An 18,365-nucleotide genomic window follows, 5' to 3' on the forward strand; every position below is an offset into this window, starting at 1 on the left:
TGCCCACCAGAGGATTCAGTTTTATACATTCCCATCTTTTGACCTCCAACTTTCCTTCTGGTGACATATATGACTCTGAGCTTCCCCTTTCCATCTCATTCATGCACCATTCAGCACTGTTAGTTATTCTCATGTCTTGCTACCGACACCTCTGTTCATTTCCAAACATTTAAGTTCATCCTAGTTGAACATTCTGCTCATACTAAGCAACCGCTCCCCATTCTTAAGCCTTGTCCTACATCTTGGTACCTTATATTTCATGTCTATGAGTTTACATATTATAATTAGTTCCCTCAGTGAGACCCTGCAATATTTGTCCTTATGTGTCTGGCTTATTTCACTCAGTATATTGCCCTCGAGGTTTTGTCATCAATCCATTTTTTTAAAAAACATGGTTTTGTTCACACCCCAATACATTCCATCCTAAGTAAATAATCAGTGGTTCTCTGTATGGTCATATATTTATGTGTTCACCACCTTCACCACTATCTATATAAGGGCATCTACATTTCTTCTACAAGGCAGGAAGGAGAGTCAAAGAAGGTAGAGAGGCAAAGAAAGAGGAAAAAAAAATGACAGCTGGGAAGCAGCAAAAGGAAAAATAACCTTAAGTCAAAGGAAAGAGTCAGACAACACTACCAGTGTCAAGGGTCTAACATGCCTCCCCTATTCCCCCCTCTTATCTGCATTTACCTTGGTATATCACGTTTGTTACATTAAAGGAAGCATAATACCATGATTCTGTTAGTTACAGTCTCTAGTTTACTTTGATTGCATCCATCCCCCAATGCCTCCCCATTTTTAACACCTTGCAAGGTTGACATTTGCTTGTTCTCCCTCATAAAAGAATATATTTGTACATTTTATCACAATTGTTGAATACCCTAGATTTTACCAAGTTACACAGTCTCAGTCTTTATCTTTCCTCCTTTCTTCTGGTGTCTCACATGCTCCCAACCTTCCTCTCTCCACCGTATTCATGGTTATCTTTGTTCAGTGTACTTACATTGCTGTGCTACCATCTCCCAAAATTGTGTTCCAAACCACGCACTCCTGTCTTCTCCTATCACTCTGTAGTGCTCCCTTTAGTATTTCCTGTAGGGCAGGTGTCTTGTTCACAGAGTCTCTCATTGTCTGTTTGTCGGAAAATATTTTGAGCTCTCCCTCATATCTGAAGGACAGCTTTGCTGGATATAGGATTCTTGGTTGGCTGTTTTCCTCTTTCAGTATCTTAAATATATCACACCACTTCCTTCTTGTCTCCATGGTTTCTGCTGAGAGATCCGCACATAGTCTTATTAAGCTTCCTCTGTATGTGATGGATTGCTTTTCTCTTGCTGCTTTCAGGATTCTTTGTCTTTGACAGTTGATAATCTGATTAAGTGTCTTGGCGTAGGCCTATTCAGATCCATTCTGTTGGAGTATGCTGCACTTCTTGGATCTGTAATTTTATGTCTTTCATAAGAGATGGGAAATTTTCATTAATTATTTTCTCTATTATTGCTTCTACCCCTTTTCCCTTCTCTTCCCCTTCTAGGACACCAATGAGACATACATTCTTGTATTTTGTTTCATCCTTAAGTTCCCAGAGACATTGCTCATATTTTTTCATTCTTTTCTCCATCTGCTCCTTTGCATGTAGGCTTTTAGGTGTTTTGTTTTCCAATTCCTGAGTGTTTTCTTCTGTCTCTTGAGATCTGCTGTTGTATGTTTACATTATGTCTTTCATCTCTTGTGTTGTGCCTTTCATTTCCATAGATTGTACTAGTTTTTTTTTTGAACTTTCGATTTCTGCTTTATATATGCCCAGTGTTTTCTTTACAGCCCCTGTCTCTTTTGCGAAATCTTCTCTAAACTTTTTGAATGATTTAGCATTAATTGTTTAAATTCCTGTATCTCAGTTGAAGTGTACGTTTGTTCCTTTGACTGGGCCATAACTTCGTTTTTCTTAGTGTAGGTTGTAATTTTCTGTTGTCTAGGCATGGTTTCCTTGGTTACCCCAATCAGGTTTTCCCAGACAGGAACAGGCTCAGGTCCCAGAGGGAAGAAATATTCAGTATCTGGTTTCTCTGAGGGTGTGTCTTAGAAAATTGGTACACCCTGTGATGCCTCAGGTCACTGTGCTTTTCTGCCCAGTAGGTGGTGCCTGTCAGCCTATAATTCTTGACTGGTATGAGGAGGTATGGCTGTGTTCCTTCAGGCTCTGGAGTCTGGTTCTGAATGGAAAGGGCCCCACCCCTTTCCTCTTAGAGAAGATAGAACCCCTAGGGGGAGGTCATTAGCATTTCAATGGTCTCTCTCTCTGCTTGTGCTATCTCCACCCTTCTCCTAGTCACAGCACTGGGAACTGAAAATGGCTGGGGCTTTCTTCACTGAGCCAAAAAAGAAACAGTCCCCTTCAGACCTAGTCCAAGGCGACCCTCTGGCTCTCCAAGGTCAGTCATCACCCAAAGCTTCTGTTTTTTGGGGATTCGTACCTGTAGTGAGCAATTCACACTCGCTACTTAAAACCCCAGTTGGAGCTCAGCTGAGCTATATTTGCTTGCTGGGAGAGAGCTTCTCTCTGGCACCACGAGGCTTTGCAGCTCGGGCTATGGGGGAGGGGGTCTCATGACTTGGATCTGCAGGTTTACTTACAGATTTTATGCTGTGATCTCAGGCTTTCCTCCCAATTCAGGTTGGTGTATGATGAGTGGATGGTCTCGCTTGTCCCCCCGCAGTTATTCTGGATTATTTACTAGTTGTTTCTGTTTTTTTTTTTTTTTTCTAGTTGTTCCAGGGGGACTACTTAGCTTCCACTCCTCTCTATGCTGCCATCATCCCTCTCTCTCCCCAGTGATTTTTTTTTTTTTTTAATATGAAAGACATTTTATTTCATAGCTTTCCAGGCTCTTGGGGAACACAGACGAGTAAAAAGCTAATAATAATATAATGTGACTAGTCTTACGATGCAGTAAACATAGGGCACAAATGGGAAGTCAGGAAAAAGACATGCCATTAATATCTGAGCCAAGTTTTGAAATTCCAGGACCACAGTTATTTACCCAGCTACAAAGTGACAGAGTGGGTTCTGTTCAGAGGGAGCAGCACATGCAAGACTCAAATGATAGAGTAAGAGACCCTCAGGTAGTTCAGCATCTTGGAGCACTAAGTGGGGAACATGAAAGAGTTGAAGCAGGAGTGATTAAATAAAAGGTGTATGTGCTCTGTAATCCAGTGGATGCAATGAGGAGCCACTGATAAAACTTAAGCCAAGGAAAGACACTTCCATTATTGACCTAGAAAGATCATTCCTGCCGCAAGGTAGAGGATTGGGACAAGGGAATTAGTTGAGACTTTTTTGGTAATCCAGATGAGAAATGACAGAAATGGGGATGCAGAGAAGCAAACAAATTCCACAATCATTTAGGAAGCAGAGTCCATGAGGGTGGGTGACTCATTATATAACTAATGGAGAAAAAGAAATGAGTAACTTTTTCTTCTTTCTAAGAGATCAAAGATCTCACTGGGATGTCAAAGCCAATTTATTCTTTTTTTTTTTTAATCATCATTTTATTGAGATATATTCACATACCACGCAGTCATACAAAACAAATCGTACTTTCGATTGTTTACAGTACCATTACATAGTTGTACATTCATCACCTAAATCAATCCCTGACACCTTCATTAGCACACACACAAAAATAACAAGAATAATAATTAGAGTGAAAAAGAGCAATTGAAGTAAAAAAGAACACTGGGTACCTTTGTCTGTTTGTTTCCTTCCCCTATTTTTCTACACATCCATCCATAAACTAGACAAAGTGGAGTGTGGTCCTTATGGCTTTCCCAATCCCATTGTCACCCCTCATAAGCTACATTTTTATACAACTGTCTTCGAGATTCATGGGTTCTGGGTTGTAGTTTGATAGTTTCAGGTATCCACCACCAGCTACCCCAATTCTTTAGAACCTAAAAAGGGTTGTCTAAAGTGTGCGTAAGAGTGCCCACCAGAGTGACCTCTCAGCTCCTTTTGGAATCTCTCTGCCACTGAAGCTTATTTCATTTCCTTTCACATCCCCCTTTTGGTCAAGAAGATGTTCTCCATCCCACGATGCCGGGTCTACATTCCTCCCCGGGAGTCATATTCCACGTTGCCAGGGAGATTTACTCCCCTGGGTGTCTGATCCCACGTAGGGGGGAGGGCAGTGATTTCACCTTTCAAGTTGGCTTAGCCAGAGAGAGAGGGCCACATCTGAGCAACAAAGAGGCATTCAGGAGGAGACTCTTCGGCACAAATATAGGGAGGCCTAGCCTCTCCTTTGCAGCAACCGTCTTCCCAAGGGTAAAACTTATGGTAGAGGGCTCAACCCATCAAACCACCAGTCCCCTATGTCTGTGGTCATGTTAGCAACCATCGAGGTGGGGTAGGCCAGTACCCCTGCATTCTCCACAGGCTCCTCAAGGGGGCACTACATCTTTTTTTTTTTTTCCTTGTTTTTCTCTTTTTTTTTTTTTTTAACTTTCCCTTCTTTTTTAAATCAACTGTATGAAAAAAAAAGTTAAAAAGAAAACAAACATACAATAAAAGAACATTTCAAAGAGACCATAACAAGGGAGTAAGAAAAAGACAACTAACCTAAGATAACTGCTTTACTTCCAACATGTTCCTACTTTACCCCAAGAAAGTTACATAATATAGCAACATTTCTGTGAACTTGTTCCTACTATATCCATCAGAAATTAACAGACCATAGTCATTTCTGGGCATCCCCAGAACGTTAAATAGTTTATCTGTTCTTCTTGGATTATTGTTCCCCCTTCCTTAATTGCTCTCTATTCCTAGTTCCCCTACATTCTACATTATAAACCATTTGTTTTACATTTTTCAAAGTTCACATTAGTGGTAGCATATAATATTTCTCTTTTTGTGCCTGGCTTATTTCGCTCAGCATTATGTCTTCAAGGTTCATCCATGTTGTCATATGTTTCACGAGATCGTTCCTTCTTATTGCCGCGTAGTATTCCATCGTGTGTATATACCACATTTTATTTATCCACTCATCTGTTGAAGGACATTTGGGTTGTTTCCATCTCTTGGCAATTGTGAATAATGCTGCTATGAACATTGGCGTGCAGATATCTGTTCGTGTCACTGCTTTCCGATCTTCCGGGTATATACCGAGAAGTGCAATCGCTGGATCGAATGGTAACTCTATATCTAGTTTTCTAAGGAACTGCCAGACTGACTTCCAGAGTGGCTGAACCATTATACAGTCCCACCAACAATGAATAAGAGTTCCAATTTCTCCACATCTCCTCCAGCATTTGTAGTTTCCTGTTTGTTTAATGGCAGCCATTCTAACCGGTGTTAGATGGTATCTCATTGTGGTCTTAATTTGCATCTCTCTAATAGCTAGTGAAGCTGAACATTTTTTCATGTGTTTCTTGGCCATTTGTATTTCCTCTTCAGAGAACTGTCTTTTCATATCTTTTGCCCATTTTATAATTGGGCTGTCTGTACTATTGTCATTGAGTTGTAGGATTTCTTTGTATATGCAAGATATCAGTCTTTTGTCAGATACATGGTTTCCAAAAATTTTTTCCCATTGAGTTGGCTGCCTCTACCTTTTTGAGAAATTCCTTTGAGGTGCAGAAACTTCTAAGCTTGAGGAGTTCCCATTTATCTATTTTCTCTTTTGTTGCTTGTGCTTTGGGTGTAAAGTCTAGGAAGTGGCCGTGTAATACAAGGTCTTGAAGATGTTTTCCTACATTATCTTCTAGGAGTTTTATGGTACTTTCTTTTATATTGAGATCTTTGGTCCATTTTGAGTTAATTTTTGTGTAGGGGTGAGGTAGGGGTCCTCTTTCATTCTTTTGGATATGGATATCCAACTCTCCCAGCCCCATTTGTTGAAAAGACCATTATGGCTCAGTTCAGTGACTTTGGGGGCCTTATCAAAGATCAGTCGGCCATAGATCTGAGGGTCTATCTCTGAATTCTCAATTCAATTGCATTGATCTATATGTCTATCTTTGTGCCAGTACCATGCTGTTTTGGCAACTGTGGCTTTATAATAAGCTTCAAAGTCAGGGAGTGTAAGTCCTCCCACTTCGTTTTTCTTTTTTAGAGTGTCTTTAGCAATTCGAGGCATCTTCCCTTTCCAAATCAATTTGATAACTAGCTTTTCCAAGTCTGCAAAGTAGGTTGTTGGAATTTTGATTGGGATTGCATTGAATCTCTAGATGAGTTTGGGTAGAATTGACATCTTAATGACATTTAGCCTTCCTATCCATGAACATGGAATATTTTTCCATCTTTTAAGGTCCCCTTCTATTTCTTTTAGTAGAGTTATGTAGTTTTCTTTGTATAGGTCTTTTACATCTTTGGTTAAGTTTATTCCTAGGTACTTGATTTTTTTAGTTGCTATTGAAAATGGTATCTTTTTCTTGAGTGTCTCTTCAGTTTGTTCATTTCTAGCATATAGAAACATTACTGACTTATGTGCATTAATCTTGTATCCCGCTACTTTGCTAAATTTGTTTATTAGCTCTAGTAGCTGTATCGTTGATTTCTCAGGGTTTTCTAGATATAAGATCATATCATCTGCAAACAATGACAGTTTTACTTCTTCTTTTCCAATTTGGATGCCTTTTATTTCTTTGTCTTGCTGGATTGCCCTGGCTAGCACTTCCAGCACAATGTTGAATAACAGTGGTGACAGCGGGCATCCTTGTCTTGTTCCTGATCTTAGAGGGAAGGCTTTCAGTCTCTCACCATTGAGTACTATGCTGGCTGTGGGTTTTTCATATATGCTCTTTATCATGTTGAGGAAGTTTCCTTCAATTCCTACCTTTTGAAGTGTTTTTATCAAAAAGGGATGTTGGATTTTGTCAAATGCTTTTTCAGCATCTATTGAGATGATCAATTGATTTTTCCCTTTCGAGTTTTTAATGTGTTGTAATACATTGATTGTTTTTCTTATGTTGAACCATCCTTGCATGCCTGGAATGAACCCCACTTGGTCATGGTGTATGATTTTTTTAATGTGTCTTTGGATTCGATTTGCAAGTATTTTGTTGAGGATTTTTGCATCTATATTCATTAGGGAGATTGGCCGGTAGTTTTCCTTTTTGGTAGCATCTTTGCCTGGTTTTGGTATTAGATTGATGTTAGCTTCATAAAATGAGTTAGGTAGTGTTCCATTTTCTTCAATGTTTTGAAAGAGTTTGAGTAAGATTGGTGTCAGTTCTTTCTGGAAAGTTTGGTAGAATTCCCCTGTGAAGCCATCTGGCCCTGGGCATTTATTTGTGGGAAGATTTTTGATGACTGATTGGATCTCTTTGCTTGTGATGGGTTGATTGAGGTCTTCTATTTCTTCTCTGGTCAGTCTAGGTTGTTCATATGTTTCCAGGAAATTGTCCATTTCTTCTACATTATCCAGTTTGTTGCCATACAGTTGTTCATAATATCCTCTTATAATTTTTTTAATTTCTTCAGGATCTGCAGTTATGTCACCTTTTTCATTCATTATTTTGTTTACATGGGTCTTCTGTCTTTTTGATTTTGTCAGTCTAGCTAGGGGCTTGTCAATCTTGATGATCTTCTCAAAGAACCAACTTTTGGTGATATTTATCCTCTCTATTGTTTTTTTGTTCTCTATGTCATTTATTTCTGCTTTAATCCTTGTTATTTCTTTTCTTGTACTTGGTTTAGGATTGGTTTGCTGTTCATTTTCTAGCTTCTTCAGTTGATCCATTAGTTCTTTGATTTTGACTCTTTCTTCCTTTTTAATATATGCATTTAGTGCTATAAATTTCCCCCTTAGCACTGCTTTTGCTGCATCCCATAGGTTTTGGTATGTTGTGTTCTCATTTTCATTCGTTTCTATATATTTAGCAATTTCTCTTGCTATTTCTTTTTTAACCCACTGATTGTTTAGGAGTGTGTTGTTTAACCTCCAGGTATTTGTGAATTTTCTAAGTCTCTGATGATTATTGACTTCTAATTGTATTCCATTGTGGTCAGAGAATGTGCTTGGAATAATTTCAATCTTTTTAAATTTATTGAGGCTTGTTTTATGTCCCAGCATATGATCTATTCTGGAGAAAGTTCCGTGAGCACTAGAAAAGTATGTGTATCCTGGTGATTTGGGATGTAATGTCCTGTATATGTCTGTTAAATCTAATTCATTTATCAGATTGTTTAGGTTTTCAATTTCCTTATTGGTCTTCTGTCTGGTTGATCTATCTATAGGAGAGAGTGATGTGTTGAAGTCTCCCACAATTATTGTGGAAACATCAATTGCTTCCTTTAGTTTTGCCAGTGTTTCTCTCATGTATTTTGTGGCACCTTGATTGGGTGCATAGACATTTATGATTGTTATTTCTTCTTGCTGAATTGCCCCTTTTATTAGTATGTAGTGGCCTTCTTTGTCTCTCAAAACATCCCTGCATTTGAAGTCTATTTTATCTGAGATTAGTATTGCTACACCTGCTTTCTTTTGGCTGTAGCTTGCATGAAATATTTTTTTCCATCCTTTCACTTTCAGTTTCTTTGTGTCCCTGTGTCTAAGATGAGTCTCTTGTATGCAACATATTGATGGTTCATTTTTTTTGATCCATTCTGCGAATCTATATCTTTTAATTGGGGAGTTTAATCCATTTACATTCAACGTTATAACCGTGAAGGCATTTCTTGAATCAGCCATCTTATCCTTTGGTTTATGTTTGCCATATTTTTCCCTCTCTCTATTAATATCCTTTATTGCACCCATACCGAATCTCTTTAGTACTGAACCTTTCTCCAAGTCTCTCTGTCCTGTCTTTGTTTCTCTGTCTGTAGGGCTCCCTTTAGTATCTCCAGTAGGGCAGGTCTCTTGTTAGCAAATTCTCTCAGCATTTGTTTGTCTGTGAAAAATTTAAGCTCTCCCTCAAATTTGAAGGAGAGCTTTGCTGGATAAAGTATTCTTGGCTGGAAATTTTTCTCACTCAGAATTTTAAATATATCGTGCCACTGCCTTCTCGCCTCCATGGTGGCTGCTGAGTAGTCACTACTTAGTCTTATGCTGTTTCCTTTGTATGTGGTGAATTGCTTTTCTCTTGCTGCTTTCAGAACTTGCTCCTTCTGTTCTATGTTTGACAGTGTGATCAGAATATGTCTCGGAGTGGGTTTATTTGGATTTATTCTATTTGGAGTTTGCTGAGCATTTATGATTTGTGTATTTATGTTGTTTAGAAGATTTGGGAAGTTTTCCCCAACAATTTCTTTGAATACTCTTCCTAGACCTTTACCCTTTTCTTCCCCTTCTGGGACACCAATGAGTCTTATATTTGACGTTTCATATTATCTATCATATCCCTGAGGTCCATTTCGATTTTTTCAATTTTTTTCCCCATTCTTTCTTTTATGCTTTCATTTTCCATTCTGTCATCTTCACTGATTCGTTGTTCAACTTCCTCTAGTCTTGTACTATGAGTGTCCAGAATCTTTTTAATTTGGTCAACAGTTTCTTTAATTTCCATAAGATCATCCATTTTTTTATTTAGTCTTGCAATGTCTTCTTTATGCTCTTCTAGAGTCTTCTTGATTTCCTTTATATCCTGTACTATGGTCTCATTGTTCATCTTTAGTTCTTTGAGTAGCTGCTCTAGGTGCTGTGTCTCTTCTGGTCTTTTGATTTGGGTGCTTGGGCTTGGGTTATCCATATCGTCTGGTTTTTTCATATGCTTTATAATTTTCTGTTGTTTTTGGCCTCGTGGCATTTGCTGAACTTGATAGGGTTCTTTTAGGGTTTGTAGACCTATTGAAGTCCTTATCTCTAATTTATCAGATCTACAGCTTCGTGGAGTACACTTTCTCTAACTAACCAGCAGGTGGCGTCCACGAGCCACCTGTTCTCCAGAAGCCAGTTCTCCCCTGCTTAGCCTTTTTGGTGAGTGGGGGAGTGAGTCTTGCGGGGCCCAATTGGTGTACCAAGCTTGCGTGTGTAGTTGGTGTTGCCTGCCCTGTATGTGGGGCGTGTTTCTGGGCAGTCGGGGAGGGGGGGGTGGCCCTAACAATCAAATCTCCCTGATGATCCTAGAGTTTTAAAGCTGCTGCAATAGTCTAATCCTTCAGTTCAGTCCTGCCACAGTTTGTCTCTGCCACTGACCCACAAGTCCTTGGTATTGGCGTATGGCTCCTGAGACTTGCGAGTGGGCCCCTCTTCCAGGCTGTGCACCCCGGGTCCTCTGTTGAGGGATGACTGTGCTATGTCACAGGTGAGTGCCGTCCCCCCAGGGCAGTTCTGGGCTGCTGGGCTGTGTAGGGAGGCTCCCAGTCTGCTCAAATGATGGCTGAATGGGGCTTTGTTAATTCACACTGCTCCACCTTCCCAGCTCTGGGACAATCAGCTGAGGTTGCAGGGAAGGCTAATGTCCACGCCCAGTTTTGTGGTGTGTGCCTGTTATTTGAAGCACTTCCGTCACACTGGGTTGTCTTGGGCAGGTCTGTGCTATGGGGCTGGCGATGGGCAGGAGTGTTTCCTGTCCACCAGGATGGTGGCTGTGAGCGGACACCCCCCTTTTCTTGGGAAGTTGTGGTGTTTAGTGAATTTTCTCAGCCACCGGATTATTGCCTTTTGTCTCAGAGCTCTGTTAGTTCTGCTCTTGTCTTGACCTGCCCAAATTGCAATTCTTTGAAGCTTTCTGTATTGGGCTTCTTAGAGTAATTGTTTTAGAAAAAGAAAAAAGGATTAAAAAAAAAAAAAAAAAAGGGCCCTCCTCAGAGATCTAATGGGTTATTGAAATGCTAATAGACAAAGCAACCAGGGCCATTAAGGAAAGGTCCACAGGGCAGAGAGATCAGCTTTTCTTTGGGATTTGCATATGCGCCTCAAGGCCTGAGCTCCGCCCTTCCCCTTTCTGTGTTCACCAGAACTCCAAAAATCCTCTGGTTTTATTTTGGAGTTTTTCATGTTGTTTTTTTTTTTTCTATGCCTGTCTCCTCTCTGCTGGGCTGCCAGCTCTCAGATTCTCTGGTGTCTGGTCTCAGTCTATCTATGGTTGGAGTATGGATCAGTAGAATGAGTTTCCGATAAGGGCTGCCACTGCAGTTCTCCCTTCTCCTTCCCGGAGCTGGCAGCCCCTCCTCCCACGGGACTGAGCCTGGCAGGGAGGGGCGCGGGTCCCCTGGCCACAAAAACTTACAGATTTCGGTGATCTCAGCAGTTCCACGTTTTCATGAGTGTTGTATGAAGTATGCCCAAAGACAGATTGCTCTGTGGTGTCCAGTCCACGCAGTTCCTGGCTTTCTACCTACTTTCCTGGAGGAGTAACTAAAACTTACAGCTCACCAGTCTGCCATCTTGCCCCACCTCCTCCCCAGTGATTTTTTATATCAACTTTGTCATATATCAGTCTCACAAATGTACAAATGTCTGTTTGGGAGCTCTTTATTCTATTTTATTTGCCTATTTTTCTGTTCCTGTGCCAGGAGCACACTGCTTTTATAATCATAGTTTTGTAGCATATTTTAATATTTGGGAGGTTAAGTTCCCCTTTTATGTTTTCCTTTATCAGTATAGTCTTAGTTATTTATGGTCCTTTATTCTTCCACACAAATTTTAGAATAAGTTGGGTAAATTCTTTAAAAAATTTCTGCTTAAATTTTATTGGAATTGAGTTGAATTTATAGATTAATTTTGACAGAAGTGATATCTTCATTATGTAAAATTATCCCATTCATGAATGTATACATCTCTCCATTTATTCAGTTCCTCTTTAATGTCCTTTAGAACAGATTTTTAAATTTCTTCATAAAAGCCATGTACATTCTTTGTTAGGGTTCTTAAATATTTTAGAGTGTTGATGCTACCTTTAATGGTATATTTTTATTGTATTTTTCTACTTGGTTCTTGCTGATATGGATGAACATTAATTTTTTTAAGTGGATCTTACATCTGATAAGCTTGTTGTATTCTTATCAGTATAATAATTTACTGATTCACTTGATATTTCTATGTAAATTACATCATTGCATGGTATTATGACTAGTTTGTCTCCTTCCTTTTGATCCTTAATAACTCTTAATCTTACTCTTATTTCAAACTTAAGGAAACGAATCCTGAGTTTCTCAGTTAAATAATACATTTGTTATAGGTTTAGGACATACAACTTTTGTCAAGTTAAAGATGTTTTACTCTATTTCTGGCCTTCTAACAGCCAAACTTTATAAAATACTCTTTCTGCATCTATATAATATATGTAAATGGCTTCCTTGGAGCTGTGCAACCAGGTGGGTCTGACTGTGACAATCAGGCTTTATTCCTCTGTTAGTAGCTTTGGCAGTAAGTTAAATTATACCAATACATTTTCTGTTACAACCTAAGGGTCCTCTCAAAAAGAGTGGAAGTTGTGATAAACGCCAATTGGGAAAATATTGATAGATTCAATGGAGATATAGGCTAAACTTTAGGCCTGTTAGTTTTCTGGAGAGAAATGGGAAAAGAGACAGTTGGTAAAAGCCCCCTGGGGTCAGGACAAATCTCAAACACAGACCTTGGGAAGTGTCCTTTCAAAGAAGCCTGAAATTTGACTGTATCAAACTGTGAACAGGGCTTTGTTGAAAATAATAGAGCAACTGGTCAGCAAGCAGAGGAGCTAACAGCAGGGTCTGGTAGAGAAAGACAATCAAAGAAAGCCCTGCTCAAACCACTCCCAGGGTGACTTGGGTATACCCTGGACTGTGCACCCTGGGGAGCAACATCTGAAACTTCACACTGCATAGGGTGGAAATGGGGGGACTGACTTCATTAAAATAATCCATCCAGTCACTAAACAAGTAAACAAGCAAATAACAACAGAGGACCAGTACCCAAAGTTGTTATAATACATTATTTAAAAGTCCAGTTTTCAACAAAAATTACAAAACATGCAAAGAAACAGAAAATTTTGACCCATACACCAGAAAAAAAGCAGGCAACAAAAACTGCCTGAGAGGGACTAGATGTCAGATTTAAAAGAAAAAGGCTTCAAAGTAGCCATTATAAATACGTTAAAAGAACTAAAGGAAATCATAATTAAAGAAGTAAAAGAAGGTATGTTGACAATGTGGCATCATATACAGAATATCAATACATAGAGAGAAATCATAAAACAGAACCAAATGGAAATTTTGAAGTTGAAAGTATAATAACTGAAATGAAACATTCAGTAGAGGAGCTCAATAGTAGATCTGAACTGGCAGAAAAAGAATTAGTAAACTTGAAGATAAAACGATAAAGATTATTCTCTCTGAAGAACACAGCGAAAAGAGAATGAAGAAAAATGTACATAGCCTCAGAGAAAATGGGCACCAAAATTAAGTGCACCAAACATGTACACTGGGATTGCCAGGAAGAGAGGAGTGACAGAAAGGAGTAGAAAAATATTTGAATAAATATTGGCTGAAAACTTCCCAAATTTATTGAAAAACATTAATCTACACATACAGAAACTTGGTGAACTCCAATAGGATGACTGCAAAGAAATGCATAAACAGATACCTCATAGTAAAAATACTGAAATCCAAAGACTAGGAGAAAATCTTGAAAGCAGCCAGAGAAAAATGACTCATCACTTTCATGGCAGCTCCAATAAGCTTAACAGCTGATTTCTCAGCAGAAACAATGGAAACCAGGAGGCAGTGGTATAATTAGTTAAAATGTTAAAAGGAAAAACCTGCCAAGGATTGTACATCTAGCAAAGCTATCTTTCAAAATGATCCCCTTTATCTTTAATAATGCCTTTTTTGTTTTAATGCCTGCAACATATTTATACCAGGTTTCTTTGTTATCCAAAAAACAAACAAAAAAGCAGCAATGATTATTTTTATATATACATCTTTGAGTACATAAGCACATATAGCAGGAGATTATATTCCTTGAAGTACAACTTCTGGGTAAACGGATATGTGCAATTAAATTTGACAGATGATTCCAATGTATCTTCCAAAGAGGCTGCAACAATCACAGCCCCACCAAGAGTGTATCCAAGTGCTTCTACATGAATATCTTAAGATTAGTTTCTTTTGCTGTTATGAGGGGGTGAATGAGCCCATTCTCAGTTTATTTGGATTAAAATTTGCCCACTCGGTGACCTGTCCCTCAGCCAGGCACACAATCCCTGAACTGGAAGGAAGCATTGCTGGGGAAGACTCACCTTAGTGATCTCTGTCAGGGACATGGTGATGCTGTAGAGTTGCTGCTTACTAGTGCTGGCAATCAGAGTTTCCTCTGAGGGGCTGAAGCACATGCAGAGAACATCCTGTTTGTCAGACTGACTTGGGTCATTGCTCTGTGGGTCCATGGGGATCTGTCCATGATACAAAGCAGAGATCAGTAATAACCCCACACTGTGTGTCCTTGGGCTTTTAGATACTCCTAGCTTACAGACTACCAGACCAAGATGCTTTCTGGGGTCCTCCTCAGACAGGGAGAAGGGCTTGAGTCATCTTCTGTGCCAGTTTCAGTTTGGATGTATTATGTCCCCCCAAACGCCATGTTCTTTAATGAAATCTTGTGGGGGCAGATGTATTAGTGTTGATTAGGTTGGAATCTTTGGATTAGGTTGTTCCATGGAGATGGGACCCACCAACTGTGGGTAATACCTTTGATTAGATTATTTCCATGGAGGTGTGGCCCCACCCATTCAGTTTGGGTCTTGATTAGTTTACTGGAGCCCTATAAGAGCTCAGACAGAAGGAGTTCAGTGCTGCTGCAGCTTAGACATTTTGGAGACAGCTGTTGAAAGCAGACTTTTGCTGACACTTTGGAGATACTAGCCCACATTTTGCCCTGAGAAGCTAAGCCTAGAGACATTCTGGAACACCATTTTGAAACACAACCTGGGAGCAAGCAGACACCAGGCATGTGCCTTCTGAGCTAACACAGGTTTTCCTGACGCCAATGGTCTTTCTCCAATGAAGGTATCCTCATGTTTATGCCTTGGTTTGGACACATTTATGGCTGTAGAACTAAATTTTTAACCAAATAAAATCCCTTTATAAAAGCCAATCCATTTCTGGTATTTTGCCTAACGGCAGCTTTAGCAAACCAGAACACCTCCTTTTAAACATCACCATGTATTCACTTTTAAGTGATTAGTGGCCGAATAATAAATACTTAGACAATTGATGCTCTACACAGGTATACTGGGTGAAGCTGGTCTAGCTGTTTCTAGCATGGCAGAATGGAAAGCTTTTATATGCCACATCCCCTTTGGAAATTTTTTTTGAAGATTTCCATTGGAATAAAAACTGAAGAGGTAATCTCACTGAATTAGTGGCATATGTAATGATTACTACAATTTAAGATCCTCCCTAAAGCAACCGTTAGTGTAAATCCCACTCTTGCCCATCTGTGAGAAGTCCAGTGTATGTGCTCACCTGGTTCCAAGTACACTGGCATGCATCTTAGGGCAGGAAAGGAGAAGGTGGCAGCCCTCCTACCAACAGGGTAGGTGTCAGGGTGGTGAAAGGGGGACTGTGGTGGTTTGAAGCTGTATGAACCCTGGAAAAATATGTTCTTAAATCTAATCCATTCATGTGGGTGTAAACCTATAGTAAGTAGGAACTTTTGATGAGGCTACTTCAGTTAAGGTGTAAGCCACCTCATTCAGGATGAGACTTAATCCTACTACTGGAGTCCTCTATAAATGGAATGAATACAGAGAGATTGGGAGAAAGCCATGGAAGCAAGAAGCTGAAATCAACGAAACCCAGAAGAGAAGGAAGAGACCAGCAGATGCTGCCATTTTGCCTTGCCATGTGCAGAGGAGCCAACAGTCACTGGTAGCTAGTCTTTGGGAAGAAAGCATTGCCTTGATGACTCCTTGACTTGAATATTTTCTTGGCCTCAAACTGTAAGCTAATAAATTCCCATTGTTTAAGCCAACCCATTTCATGGTATACGCTTTAAGCAGTGTAGGAAATTAAAACAGGAACATATGACTCCTGCCAGTAATCTCTAAGAAGGCCTACAGTTCCCAAATAGACATTTTAAAATTAGATTTACTTTTGTCTGCTGTTTATCTTCTTTCTTTAACAACCATTTATTGGAAGGCTGGCCTGCACACACCATTTCTGCTTCCTTTCTTAATTCCTTTAATTTGGCTTCCACTGCATTATTTAGTGAGTCTGTTCTCATGAAGATCAGAAATTTCCTTATCATCAAAGCCAGAGACCCTTGCTCAGTTCTTATCTTCTTGACTTTTCTAGAGCTCAGAGCAGTGACGGCAGCACCCACTTACCTGGGGCCCAGGATACTGTGCTCTGCTGCTTTCCTTCCTCTGAAGTGCTTTCTTCCTATCCAGTCTCTAACCCTTCTTAACGCAGCCAACTCCATTGTTCCACCAGGACAGCACAGGATCTGGGAAGCCTTCCTGATTCCCCAAGGCTGATATTCTCTAAATGCTCCCATAGCACCTGGGAGTACCTTGTGTTGCCATATTTATCATACTGTGTAAAGTAGAATGGCAGCCCTCAGATGGAAGACTTTGTCTATTTTGTCCACTGCTATATCCCAGTGCTTAGTACAGTGCTTGGCATATAGCAAACACTCAATGAATGAATGAATGTTGACTTGTCCTCTTCCAGAGACATGAATTCCTTGAGGAAAGGCCTGATGTCTGACTCATGTATCTCGGGCACCGAGCATGGAGCCTGTCCCATGGTAGATCTACAATAGACATCTGTAGACACTCATGAATGAATGAGTGAATGAAAGAATGACCACTACCTCTAGTTCCCCTGGGGATGTCTCAATCTCTAAATTAGAAAATGCAGTTTTGTCTTCAGTCCTCTTCTTTTCTCTCTCTAAATTTTCTCTCTCAGTGATTTTACCTAATATGAGGGTTTCAATGAAAATGTAATAGCAATAAAAGTAATTACAATGATACTTAAAATAGTAGAAATAAAGCAGCAATTACGTGCCAAACACAATGCCAAGCACTATGTGTGTTTGTGTGTGTGTGTGTACATGTATATATGCTCATTAATCTTTCTTATGAGGAAAGTTTCTTTTTTAACAGGTGAGAAAACAGGGACCCAGGAAAGCTAAAGAAGGTGCTCAAGCCCACACAGCTGGAAGTGGTAGGAGGTTAACTGCTCCACTGTACAGTTTCTCTATTCACCTCCAGGCAAATGACTTCTAAACCCATATGTGACCTTGACCTCATTCCCAAAGTCCAAATCCACATTTCCAACTGCATTATTTTATTCCGGTCTTTGTTGAAACGTCATCTTCTTCAGTAAGGTCTCTCTGGACTGCTTGCTTCAGAATAGAACCCCAGTTCTCTTCCTGGCTTTATTTTCTTCTCAGCATTGATCCCTATCTGACAGTCTGTTATATATTTGTCTGCCTGTTGACTGAGTCCTAAGGCCAACAAGGGCAGGCTGAAGGTCTCATACTGTATGATTCTAACCATATGTCATTCTGGAAAAGGTAAAAGTATAGAGACAGTAAAAAAAAAGCAGTGGTTGCCAGGAGTTCAGTGGTGTAGGGTGAGGGGAGACTAGGTGGAGCACAGGGCATTTTTAGGGCAGTGAGATTAGTCAGTATAACAGTATAATGGCGGATACATGACATTACACATTTGTCAAAACCCAGAGAACTGCACACACAAAGGGTAAACCCTTATGTAAACTACTGACTCTAGTTACTAAAAATGCATCAGTATTGGTTCATCAACCAAATGTACCACACACATGCAAGATATTAAGAATGGGGAAAACTGTGTGTGTGTGTGTGGGGGGGTGGTATATGGGAATTCTGCACTTTCTGTGCAATTTTTCTGTAAACCTAAAACTACCCTAAAAATAAAGCCTATTTATTTGTTTATTTATTTACTTAAAAGCCTTACAAGCTGTCTGCTGAATTACATATACATCCCTCAGGCTGGCATTTGACATCTTTTACCAGCTTTAGCTTCTTTAAAGCGACATCAGTCCCTCTCCACTGGAGAACAGAATATTTCCCAAACACACCACTGTCTCCCCCTCAGTGTGCCTCTTCTTATGCTGTTCTCTCCATCTGGAATTTTTAATGTTTCTTTTTGTCAAATATTATCCATCTTCTAAGACTCTTCTCAAAGATCACTATCAAATACCTTGAAGACTTCCTGATTCTTCTCCAACAAGATACAATCTTTCTCCACAATGGTTTGTATCATTTATTCCACAGACATTTATTGAATGCTACTATGTGCCAGGTAAGATGCTTGGCATTATATATCAATATGTATCATAACAATATAATTTATGTTATATATGTTACCAACGAGAACGCTCAAGTTCAATGAGAAAATAAAATTTTCCAAGGTTCTCTCCCAGGATTCAATCCCAAATTTTCCTAATTTGAAACCCC

At 39.7% G+C, this 18,365-nt stretch overlaps 1 protein-coding gene across 7 annotated transcripts in view; it reads right to left on the reverse strand.

The window, feature by feature from the left end:
• The window catches only part of CFAP57 (cilia and flagella associated protein 57), a 142,213-nt gene that overhangs the window by 101,759 nt on the left and 22,089 nt on the right, over positions 1-18,365 (reverse strand). For all 7 annotated transcript variants that reach the window (XR_005215401.1, XM_037827495.1, XM_037827494.1 and 4 more), the window contains exon 6: positions 14,164-14,316. Coding sequence is in view for 6 of the 7 variants with exons in the window: in XM_037827495.1 (XP_037683423.1) it covers positions 14,164-14,316 (153 nt within the window). In the remaining variant the exon portion in view is untranslated. The remainder of the gene's footprint in view (positions 1-14,163; positions 14,317-18,365) is intronic.

This window comes from Choloepus didactylus, chromosome 2, assembly GCF_015220235.1.
Source record: "Choloepus didactylus isolate mChoDid1 chromosome 2, mChoDid1.pri, whole genome shotgun sequence".
Taxonomy (NCBI): Eukaryota; Metazoa; Chordata; class Mammalia; order Pilosa; family Megalonychidae; genus Choloepus; species Choloepus didactylus.